General features: G+C 41.1%; 1 protein-coding gene across 3 annotated transcripts in view; it reads left to right on the top strand.

The window, feature by feature from the left end:
- The window catches only part of ERC2 (ELKS/RAB6-interacting/CAST family member 2), a 1,061,162-nt gene that overhangs the window by 490,631 nt on the left and 557,881 nt on the right, over positions 1–12,650 (top strand). For all 3 annotated transcript variants that reach the window (XM_066351701.1, XM_066351699.1, XM_066351702.1), the window contains one exon: positions 3,280–3,447. In XM_066351701.1, coding sequence (XP_066207798.1) covers positions 3,280–3,447 — 168 coding nt within the window. The remainder of the gene's footprint in view (positions 1–3,279; positions 3,448–12,650) is intronic.

Genomic DNA, 12,650 nt, shown 5'->3' with positions numbered 1-12,650 from the left:
GTACATGGTTGAGTGAAGTCCAAATATTAGTGAGGGGAATTTTAATCCTACTAACTGATGCCCAGTTTGAAACTACATGTTGTAATTTTTAATAGTCTATATTTTTTCTTGCCTGATCTTCCTGTATTTAAACTTCTGTGCATCAGAAGGCCTGGGCGCCTGCTTGTGGTTTTGCACCATCTGGAAGTTAAAATTTGACTTTAGAAATGATGTCATCCTTGCTTACTGCAAACTGGGCTAATGTTGGTTGAGAATTGGATGCAGTTCAGGTCAAAGTTTTGTCTTTAAAACAAGGGGGGGGGGCTTAAGCTTTGTTTCTTGATTGTAGGAGACTGTGTAAAGTTGTAAAGATAGAGTGAAGGTGATTGAAGGGCACAATTCAAATCCTTTTGAAGCTGAGAACATGCTTTTGGTTGCCTGGAAAATAAACTCCCACCAAAAGTCTTCAGTGGGCACAGCATCTCTTCTGCCATACAGTCTGGGTGTTACGGGTAGTGTGTTGATCACAACCATCCTTGCTCTCTGTTTTATTCCTAGAGAAACAGTCTTACAATGAGGGCGGCTTTTTATCTCTTCTGGGCTCAGAAGGATGCAGCTGGGCCCTGATGGATCATGCATGGTGAGAAGGCGCTGCGGATGTTAAAGTGTATTATTCATCAATACAGAGCCTTTTTTTTTCTAAACTCTCTTCAGCACCACTCACTACCTCCCGTATTGTAATTTATTTATATCACAGTTTTGGATATTGAGTATTTCCTGTAGTCCAGATAGAGGCCATCCATCTTTTTAGCTAAAATGCAGGCCTGATGGAACCGAAGCTTCTTCTCAGATTCACACTGAGTCCTGGCCAGCCCGTGTGCAGGTCTCCACAGTTGAGTGTCTGTCATCCCTTATAAGTGCTAATATAACCTGGAGTGCTCAGCACGTCTTGCCTCTTTACAAGGAACCCACCAGGTACCATTCTTTCGGCATAAAATAAAAATCATACACATATCTTTTTTTACCAGATACAATGAAAACCCAAAGACAAGTATTGATGTTATTCCAGGTTGTTCAGTAAAGATAAAGATAGGCCCCTTGAGAGTCAGTATGTTGACTCTTCAGTGTAACTGGAGTCAGTTTCCATTTGGTAAAGGGAAGATTGTGCAGAGCACGAGCACCCCTGCCCTGTCCCAGCCACTGAGCTCTGTGTGAGAAGAGGCCTGGGTGTCAGCGGTTGAAGAGTCTGCAGTTCTTCCCTTAGCAGTCACAGAATGCTGTCCTCTCCCACAGCACTCAGGTCATCCTGCCACCTGGGCTTCAAGCACTTGTTGTCACCCCTCCCTTGCTGGGACCTCTGAGCTTCATTCTCCTCTTAGGGACAGAAACCGGGAAAACACCCCCCACCCACCTCCTCATCACCTTTGACCTTTAGAAACACTGTTTTGACACACCTTTCTTGAAAAGGGGTATGAACAGGAGACTCTACCCCAGAACAGTTTTATCTTTAGTATCACCATCTTTTACTCTCCCTAAGACCGGTTCCTGTCTTTTACAATCATAACATGTCAGGCATGCCTTTCCAACCTCTTTGGTTTAAGAATAAAGAAACTGAACTTGAAAGGCTGAGTGGGGGGAGTGAGCCGTCTGTCCTGATCCTCACAGCTGGAGAGAAGCAGAGCCCAGCCTCAGAGGTGGATTTAAGGGCGGGCACACCAGGCGCATGCCCTGGGCCCCGACTTCTGAAGGGCCCCGCAAACCCCAACTTGACACTTTTTTCTAATGACACCAAGTTTGATTTCATATGTACAGTTTTAACATTAATAGTACATACTATTTTTTATTTATTAAAACATATGGTTAACATGTATTTTTATTCTCCCTGTCCCTCTCTTTTTTTTAAGGGGCCCAATATTTTTTTTCTGCCTGAGGCCTCAACTGACCTTAGTCCGCCTCTGCCCAGCCTAAAACCTAATGTTCTCTTTTCATTGTTCTAAGTTAAGCCTTATGACTCTCTGTCCTCAAACTATTTACACATCTATTTATTGTGGCTTATTATGACTTTCCTGCATCCTTTTTTTAAAACTTCTGTCTTTTTTTCCCCCTTTCCATCCAGATTTTACTTGTTCTCCTATGAGATGCAGCAGTCCCCTCCTCCCATTTCTTTTTCTCTGAGACAAACTGTTTTAACCCTTTTGCCTGGTTGTTTTGATATCTCTAAATTATATGGTTGCCCCACTACCTGATTGGGGAAGTAACTACTATCTATCAATTCCTAAATGGAAGGTGAGGATTAAAGTTTTCCATCACCCCAACAGCCTACATCACCTGTGTAATTTTTTTTACATGTGGTCTTCTGGAAAAAAAAAAATAGAGCTTACATTTCCTCATTTTACAACTAAAACTTGGAAAGCAGGAATTGTATTAATCTACTTTTTGACGTAAGGTAGAAATAGGATTTTTATTACATGCATTGTCTTTTTTCCTTTCTTATTCATAAAGCAGGGAATGGGTATCATTTCTACCTTTCCTTCCTCTAGCAGCATTTGTTTCCTCTTGACAACAGCGTTGTCCTCAGTTAGGCACGTTCCGGCACATGCTAGTCCCCTCTCCCAGGAGCCTGTGCGGGCCGGTTCTCCCTATTCCTGGGGGGGTGCAGCCAAGTGAGTGGCACTGGCCCTCCCTGACGCGCCACTCTGCCGCGGAGGAGGAGGGCACTGTTTGTTTCCAAGTTATGGTTTCACCACGTGGAGACACACTACTATTTCATAACATCTTCTTTCATTAAAGTAAAGCCTATATTTCAAACTGTATCACTGTATGATTTCACACATAGGTGGGACACAAAACTGAGACTCATGGGCACAGATAAGAGTGCAGTGGTTACCAGGGGGAGGGGAATATCAGGAGAGGGTGTGGAGGAAGGGTGTAAAGAGGGACAAATATAAGGTGACAGAAAATGATTTGGGTTTGGGTGATGGGTATACAACATATTCAACTGTTCAAATGCTATAGAAATGTTTACCTGAAACCTATATAGTCTTGTTGATCAATGTCACCCTGTTAAATTTAATTTTCTAAAAAAAACAAAACAAAAAAGTATTGCTGTTCAGATACACACTCAACAGGACTTTAGGGTTGATGAAGGCTGTTTATGTGCATGGTGTCCAGGTCCCTGTGGGCAGTGGTTTGGTCATGCTATGCTCAGAAGGCCTGTGGCTGCCCCTCATCCCAGGCCTTCACACTGGTAACTGATGACCTTGGGACAAACACTCCCTTCTTTGTTCTTCCTGGTTTCAGGTAGATGCACTGAGATTACGACTGGAAGAGAAAGAATCTTTTCTCAATAAAAAGACCAAACAGCTGCAGGACCTCACGGAAGAGAAGGGGACGCTGGCTGGGGAGATTCGCGACATGAAGGACATGTTAGAAGTGAAGGAAAGAAAAATCAATGTTCTTCAGAAAAAGGTGCGTAGCTGGCAGAAGTTCGTCAGGCTGGGGATTGGTATCATCTATGCTTGGCACTTCAGAGAAATTTTTGAGCATGTTGAAAAAAAGAAATTATTTTTAAAGAATTTCAGGTTAGGTTAGGAAGTATAAACTTTTCACTTGCTGGTTTTGAAATTACTCGTGGTTGTATCATGTCATTTTTAGTGTGACCTGTTGAATTTTCCTTTTGATTACCTGCAAACTAAATGGCGATGATATTTTTTTGTTATCTGCCAGCTTAAACAGAGATAGTTTTACAAATATAAGTCTAAAATAATAAGTCTAAAAAGTTCATCTTTCCTTTTTTATTATGTAGAGTTAGACAAAGTATTTTGTGGGTCTTAAAGATATTTTAGATGCATTTTGAACTTATGAAAACTTTAGTAGAGTTTACCCTACCAAACCTATACAGATTGTGGGGGGATGTATATTGTTACTTCAATGGGGTCAGTGGAGAGTATATGCTGACTACAGTGACCTAACACAGATGTTTGACCTATTAGGACCCTTTTTTCCTTCCTTCGTTCAACAGCTATTTTCTCCGTTGTAGGGGATACAAGTTTTGTGACATACTTGGTTTTCTTTTGGAGAATTCCCATTTGCTAGTATATACAGTTTTGGTGGGACTATAGTGTCCTCTGCCTTCTGTTAGGAAAAGGGTAGGCAAGAAGAGAAACAAATACCTGCTCTTTTAAGAAAATGTATTGTAAAGCATTGGGTTCTCAGACTAACAGGCAGCCAGCATGGAAACTGGATGGGGCCAGCAGTGGGTAGCAGGAGCCACTGGCAGGGGCACTGCCATAGATAGATGGTGACCCGTGCTGCAGCTGCCTCTTCTTTTGTTGTCACTTGCCACCATCATCTCTCCCCTTGTTAAATGGACAGCATCCTAGCTGTTTGTTCTGCTTCTATCTTTACCTTCCTACCTCGTATTCTTAAAACAGAAGCTAGGGCAGTCCTTTTAACATAAAACCATTCACACTGACTCTATTCAAAACTCTCCAGTCACAACCAGCTACATTATTTGTGGGGCCCAGGACAAAAAGAAAATGTGGGGCCCCCTCTTTCAAACTTTGTTGTGATTTTCAGGATGGGATCGTAGCAGAGCATTAAACCATGCACAGAGCCCTTCTGAGTGAGGGGCACTGTGCAGCTACTCAAGTCGCTCGCCCAGGAAACTGTCTTTGCCCCCAGTGGCTTCCATACTCACTCTCAGGATGTGCATGGTCTGATAGATCATATTATTAATTCATTTTTGGCAAGATCTTTGCACATAAGATCCTGGTCATTGGATCCCCCGTTTGAAGTTCCAGCTAATTGATATAGACAACTGGAATGGAGCTGGGAAGGAATCACCAAGGGCCCTTGAATCAAAGGGGCAGTCTAGGGTGGGTGTAGCTAACAGAAACAGTTAAGTGGAAGTTCTTGGAACATATACTGAGGAGTCAAAAAAGAAATCTTTTCAGTTAAATGCCAAGCAGAGAATTATGACAAACCTGACATTTTTTTGGACTTCTGTATGTTGAACACTGTATGTTAGATACTCTGCTATGCTCATCACAGGCACTGTTTGCCTACTCTTGACCATGATCCTGTGAAGCAGGTAGGTACAACTATTAATCCCAAGTAACTGAGGGATACTGAGGTTTATAGTAGGCTTGCCCAAGGGCACATGATCTAGTTACAAGTGTTTTGGTCTTTGGGAAAATTATATAAGACGGTTATTGCAAATTCGGAGAATAAGCCTCATTTCCTTTGGACCTCTAGTTTTAGGATCATATCACCTCGTGTGGGAGTGAGTCAAGGAACAACACCACAGTTGTTTGTTTTACCAGGAGGTGAAGCTGACCACTCTCATTCTTGAGAAATAAGCGGCAAAAATACTCTCAGTAAAGATTCTGGGGAGGTACTTTCCATGCTTAGTGACAAATGACCACTTTTGCTGGTGTGCATATTCTGTAAAATGTTAAGCTTTTCTCCTCAGGCCAACTCAAAGGTTTGGGAACCAGTTTGAAATTTCTAGAACAAAGTTGGTTATGTACCATGGCTTTTTGGACAACATGATCACAATTCCAGTTATTTAAACCACATAGATAATGAATTTGGAAATATGTCATGTATATTTGGGGAGGTTGTTCTGTTTCAGGTTTTTTTCACTGAGTGTTTACCAATACATCTGGGCAGGAACTGAAACTACTGGCAACGTAATGAAGGGGCAGAAATTCTCTCACACCTTCAATGTGAAAGAGAAACAGTCCCTGAAGTGAGGCACACAGTTCAGAACCAACTCAAAATGTGGAATGATACAGAATCTAATTGGCCAATGACATATTGTCTTTGGGACTGCATGCTCCTTCAAGTTTGACCAAATTCAATTCGCATAACGGACTGTTTTAGGGCAGGCCTGGATTGGAACAGCGTCAGTTTTGGATTATGGTGCGTTGGCATGGACGAATAATGAACTCATGTCAGTGTCAGAGATGGAACATTACTTAATATTTCTTTCTCATGGACTCTTTGGCAGCCAGCATGGTGTTTGGATGCCAGTAGAACTGGGTATGCCCCTTTCGTAGCCATGTGTCACCTGGCGAGGCTAGACTTGCTGCTTGTACCTGTCAGCCTTGCCTTCAGAGCCCTGGGTCTCAGCAGCCCTGAGTACTCCATAGCCACATGGATAGGCTATGTGTCTGGACAGCAGGCATGGACCTGTTACTCTAACCATTTTGTTACTTGTAGAAGGAGGTAAAATTGAATAAACAGAGAACCCCCGCCCAAGTGTCAGAATATCTCTGATTAAGCTTTTGTCAGAAAGCAGAAGTCATCAAAAGAGATTTTTGGTCCTACCACCATATTTTTGGCTCTCCTCCATAATCCAAGATATGGAATTATTTTAGTAGGGGACAGAAAGGTGTGTGGATGAACGTTGTTTAGAGGAATTTTTGTGTGGCCACAATCCTGAAGTCAGAAGAGCAAGCAGCGCAGTTTCCACGCTGCAGCTATGGTGCTCCGTTCTGAGACCTGAATTCAAACTGCACTTGATGAAGTGCTACCTGACTAAGGAGTCATTTTTGTAGGAAATGTCATAAAACCTGACAACACTGTACATTTGGAAAGTGCATAATACCCAAGGTTTTAGGACATGGTAGTACTACTTGAACCAGATAAAATCCTGTCACGCAGCCCACAGATTCTTGCAGCATAAACTTACTACCCGAGATATTTTTTTAAAGCCATTAAACTGGACAAAAATTCTATCTCCATTTTCATTCTGGGTCACACTTCCACAAGCACTGTGAATTTATAGAGCAGAGGCACTTGATTTATTAGGGGTAGGAAAACAGATGGTGATTTCTCTGGAGGCCAAGTTCACTCGCTTGCTCCCTGCTGGGCTTCAGGATTGTCCTGAGGGTTGAAAGGACAGGGCCTGGGGTTGGATCTTGGGAGTGATGTTATGGGCCCGACCACTTCAACAGCTTTATTCTACCTTTTGGGAGATGTGTTGGTGAAATTTTGGAATAACGTTAAGTTCAGAGGTAAGGAGGCTACAGGAATATAGTTATTATCATAGTGGGTTTCTCCATGAATTTAATAAAAAATATAACATCTGAGAAGATGACTACAGAACATAGAGATTTCTGCGTTAGTGTAAAGTTGACATAAGCTATGGAGGACTTTTTATGCAATCGAACTCTCTCAGTGTTTAAACATCCAGCTGAACACTTGTATTTATTATTAGCAAACCTCCTAATTTTTTAAACATGTGCAAAAGCATATTCAATTTGCATTTACTGAGTGTATCCTATGTGTCAGTCAGTCCCTTTTCTGGATCTGGGAGGTTCAAAGAGAAATGAGATGTTCTCCAGTCCTCGAGAAGCTGACAGTCAGGTTGGGAGACAGACGTGCATGATCCCCAACGTAAGTGCAGCGGAAAGCAACGTGGCATGTAACCAGAAGCAAACGGCTTGGTGGATGCAAACAGCAGAAGCTAATTTTGGCTACCTTAAGCAAAAGGGAATTTATTACAAGAATATTCAGAACCCCGGTATCTGGCTGGTAGGAGCAGACGAGGCAGGTGAGGGGGTTGATTAAGAATCCCAGGAGAGCTCTAGGAGACCAATAGAAGGCAGACCATCCATGATCTTACAACCAGGAGTGTCGGGCCAGGTGTCTTATTTGCTGGTGGCTGCCATTTTACTCTCTTCTCTCTGTCCTTACATCAGGCTTTTGGTCATGATTCAAAGTCCTGAGACAGAGCTCCAAATTTCACCCAAATGCCTCTCCTGGCAGGATCTAACCAGCCCCTTTCTGCAAGGAATCTGAGAAATGTGGTTCCAAGCTTTACACCTGTGCTTTCCATTCAGTCCTTGTGTCACTTCCTCAGGAACGTCTGTGCTGACGCTGCAGGCTGAGAGAGATTTTACACTCCCTGAGAACCACTTCCTGGCTCAGTTTGAAATTATGCATCTCTTAGCGAATGTTGGCTTCCCTCCCAGGGCAAGTTCCTTGAGTGCCCCAACTGTGATCATCAAGATACCTCTAGCTCCTTGAAAAATTCTTGGCAGGTGATGGTCCTCAATCAATATGCACTGGATGAATAAATTATATCCTCAAATTCTGAATGAATGAGAACTTGGGAGAAGGGAAATCACTTTGATATCCACTCTTGGCCCAAGAATCTTGTTAGCTAGGAGAAGAGTCATTTGCCCCAGTGAAATGTCCAGTCCACTTGTTCCTATGACAGCATGTTCTGTGCAGGCTGCAAGAGGGAAGCACCAGTGAATACTAAAACACAGATGAGGCGATGGCTTTTGCTCTACCCACATCTAACACCTCCAGCCTCGGGGCCATTACTCTGAAAGGTAAAAAGGGCTGGAGCCTTGAGTAAGAGAGCTTGGCCACTCTTCCTTCATTTTCCTTTTTAATAAAAAGAAAATATAGCATTTATTGAGAATACTGTCTTGTTCCACAAAGAAAATGCTTCCTCTGCCAGTTCTAACTTATAAGAGTAATACAATGAAATTGCTGATCATCCACGGTCATTTCCAATTATGAGCATGCAGGTGATAATTTTTATAACGCAAGGATTATCTACTATTGATTGAGTCCTTACTATATGCCAGACACTGTGCTAAGGGCTTTGCATCCTTAGGTTATGAGTCCTTAAACCTAATGGCACATAAGTACTATTACAATTTCTGTTTTTAAAATGGAAGGCTGTGATTTGGAGAGGAACTTGAACACAGTCACAAGGCACAGATGACTCTAGGTGGAGCTTTTCTTACCCACCACACTGTTCTGATGTTTTTCTTTTTTATGATCCTGCCTTCTTCAGGAGACAAGTGGGATCATTAACCTTTAGGGATTAACTAAACTATAATTTAAGCAACATACCTGAGGTTGGTATAAGGACTGCCTATTTTTAATACCAAATAAGCAGAGATGCCTTTACTAAATAATGTGACCCCCCCCCCCCAATCGGAAAGCAATGAAATGAATAAAATACAACATTGGGTCTGAATTTTAAAAATATATACTAAGCCATATTTAGAACAAATAACGATCATGGTGACCTTCAATTTCTGTTTAATTTTCCCCCATGAGATTCTGCCTGGAGTAGTCTAAACCTTTAGGTTGTTTTGCTGTATTTTCAAAGGATTGTGCTATTTTTGCTGTGATAGTTGTTTCAGTTTGATTGCTGGCTTAAAGGACTGAGACCTCAGAAGATGATTTGAGAAATCTAAGTTGCTTTCCTGGACTAGTTGCCGAAGAACTTGTGATCCAGAAGACTCCTCATCTCATCTGGGAAGCTGCTCCACTTTGCAGCGAGCTGGTCACCTAACATCTGATATTGGAGTAGGCAAGCTCCCTTTGCATCTAAACGCAGGGACCAGGATGACATCTATGGGTTGGAGCACAACCAGGGTGGCCATGTGTTGTAGACAGTGGTTCTCAACCAGAGGGCATTTTACAAGCCACCACCTCATTTCCAGGAACATTTGACAATGTCTAAAGATAGTTTTAATTGTTATAGCTGGGGGATTGCTAAAGGCATCTGGTGGGTAGACTCCAGGGATGCTGCTAAATATCCTACAATGTACAAGAGTCACACCCCCTCCCCCAAGCAAATAATTATCCAGATTAAACCCTTGTCTATGGGTCCCTTTCTCCCATGTGCAGACTGCCCTATTCATCTTGGCTCTTTCTGCTCCCTGCCTTTAGATAATATTTCTTAAAATAATTTATTACTCTAGATTATATCCAGAGGAGAGAGATGTTTCTGTCCTCTCTGGATGTTATCTCAGCTGATAGGATTAACATTTTTAGCTACACTTTCTCTGTGGCATAATTATAGGCAGTTTACAGAGTGTGTATGATGTTTGAAATATTACTTTCTATTTTATAATTTTCACATATAATAATCCATACCTATAAATACCAAGGGTATATATAACATACATGTATATGTATATATACCCTTGAACTATTAAAATTATTAAAGTTATTAAAATTGATCTTATAATGCTAATCATATCAATTAATTTGGAGGGGATGCTGGTCAGCTGGAGCATAGGGAACATATAAATAAAGCATCTCTCTGAGACAGAAAAGAAAGGGGTCATCCAGGTGCTATCACCCAGTTTTACATTTCTTTGGCTAAATGCTAGCATTCTAGTCATTTGGAAAAGTAACCTTTAAAACTAAATATTTTCCTGATTTAAAAAAAGGCACTTTATCTTAGTAGTCTTTTGGGATGAAAATCGGATTCCTTTATTACATTTAATATATATTTTTATTTACTTTAGTCACTTTGGAAATGGTAACTTTGTTTGTTCAACATAGGCTGAATGTAGATTTAACTAATATGTTGCTTAAATATTTGCAACTAAGAAAGTATTGTCTAGGTTAGAGTTTGTGATTTTTCAATTTTCTTTTGAATATTGCCTCCAGTCTAGAAAATATAAGAAAAAACTAACTTATTATATTATTTAATAAGATTTTTATACATATTTTAGGTAGAAGTATGTCATCAGTCCAAGCAGATGGGTCTTGCTCTGACATCATTTAGTACATCTGTCTTTACATGACATGAAATTGATGCCAAAGGTTCTAGTGCTAATGAAATTCCACAGGACAATCACCAAACCTGAAATAATCACTTGTGGCTGGAATTATTTACCCAGTGTTAGTAGTAGCCTAGGAAAAAGACAGCTTGGTGATTTTACTCATTGATCCTATTGGTCAGAAGTCCATTTTTGACCCTGGCTGGTTTTGCTCAGTGGATAGCTCATTGGCTTGGTGTATGGACATCCCGGGTTTGATTTCTAGTCAGGACTCACAGGAGAAGCAACTATCTGCTTCTCTTCCCCTCCCTCTATTCCTTTTCTCTCTCTTTCCCTTCCACAGCCAGTGGTTTGATCAGTTCAAACGTGGCGCCGGGCACAGAGGGTAGCTCTGTTGGTTTGAGAGTCAGCCTCAGGCACTAAAAATAGCTCAGTTGATTGGAACATCGGCCACAAGTGGGGTTTGCTGGGTAGATCCTGGTAATGGTATACATGAAAATGTTTCACTATCTCCCCTCCTTTCACTTGGAAAATAAATAAATAAATAAATAAATAAATAAATAAATAAATAAATAGAAGTTTGTTTTGCCCCAGTGAAATGATATTTTGAAGGTCACTTTGTGTCTCTTGAGTAGAGGTTGTGTCTTCCTTGGTAAAGGTAAGCTTCTTTATGAAGCAGTGAATTCACCATCCTCCTTTGCCATGCATATTGCTTTTCTTCAAAGATATTTGAAGTTTTTCTTCTCTTTAAGATGATGTTGGTTAAATGAAATTTTATTATCCAAAGAATCAAAGCTAAAAAGTTTATCTTCTGATAGAGCAGTTAAAAAGATTTAGGGATGCCTGTTTGTTCATGCATTTGTTCAGCATTTTCAGGCCCTGTCCTCAGCTAGCTACCCCTTTCAACCCTTTGGCTCTACTGAATACAACCCAGTATTATTTGACTTGAAAAGACATATTAAAATGGGTATGCTGAGGAAGCATGAGCAGTCCTAAAGACAGAGAGATATGAGAGAACAGCATACCTGGCAGAGACATAATAAACTCTTTAGTCCAACCTTTTCCTTTTTCCATTCAGGACACAGGTCCCAAGAGATGAAATGGCTTGTTTAAAGTCACAAAGCTAATTAGTGACGGACCAGGGCTCCGATTACACTTTTCCTTTTTCTTCATTCTATGCCCTTTTGTCGTCTGAGGCCCTGAGCAGTATTGCCCTATTCTGGGCGGCGTGCCTCCCTTCCTCCCACCCAGTCATCCAACAATACATAGTAAGCATCTGTGATGCTCTGGTTGCTCCTCAGGTGCGAAGGGAGACATAGACTTTGGAAGAGGGTATAGTTTTTACCCTCTGGGAGCTCATACACATGGAAAACCCACTAAACAGGCAATTACAGGGCAGCATATGATGTGTGCTATGCCAGCAGATTCATGGTACACATAAGAAGGGCATCACACCGATTATGGAGAGTGGGATGATCAAGGACTTCTGATACAATTGATGACTATCGCAAGATCTCAGAGACTAGAACGTGTTGTCCAGTCAAAGCAGTAAGAATAGCATTTGCACAGGTTTGACTGTATTATAAATAATTTCACATGGATGGACCACAATCCCTTGCCCCATTTAGGAAATAAATTTCACAGTTAGAAGTGTTTGTATTCTCTACGTCTTCTAGTAATTAAATATATTTCATAATTGAGGTCTGCGAGTCATTTTGACTTCGTTATTCTAAATATTCTCTTCCAGTCCCTTGTGACTTGCAAGCGGCGATGGTGATTACTTGTGTTCTTTCAGAATGTAGTTCAGGCCTACATCATTCTGAGAATTGAATTTTATTCAGTGACTGAGCTGATTCTGAGCCAGGGGAGCAAATTCTCTTTTAAACAAATGTTTGATTCTGGGTTAAGGTCTCTGATTCTGTACTCAATTTCAGCATGGCGGATTTTAAAAAAATGTTTTGTTGATAATTATCTGAAAATCTTTTAAAGATTTAAAATGAAAGTGGCCAGCATGCCCTGACCATGGCTGCTACCCTAATGGGTACAGGCATCTTGACATACCTGTCAGTCTCATCTGCTAGCAATTATTTTGTGATATGAGATTAGAGGTGGTTTGGCCTT

Source organism: Saccopteryx leptura, chromosome 10 (genome assembly GCF_036850995.1).
Source record: "Saccopteryx leptura isolate mSacLep1 chromosome 10, mSacLep1_pri_phased_curated, whole genome shotgun sequence".
Classification (NCBI taxonomy): domain Eukaryota; kingdom Metazoa; phylum Chordata; class Mammalia; order Chiroptera; family Emballonuridae; genus Saccopteryx; species Saccopteryx leptura.
This window is presented reverse-complemented; position numbering and strand designations above follow the sequence as displayed.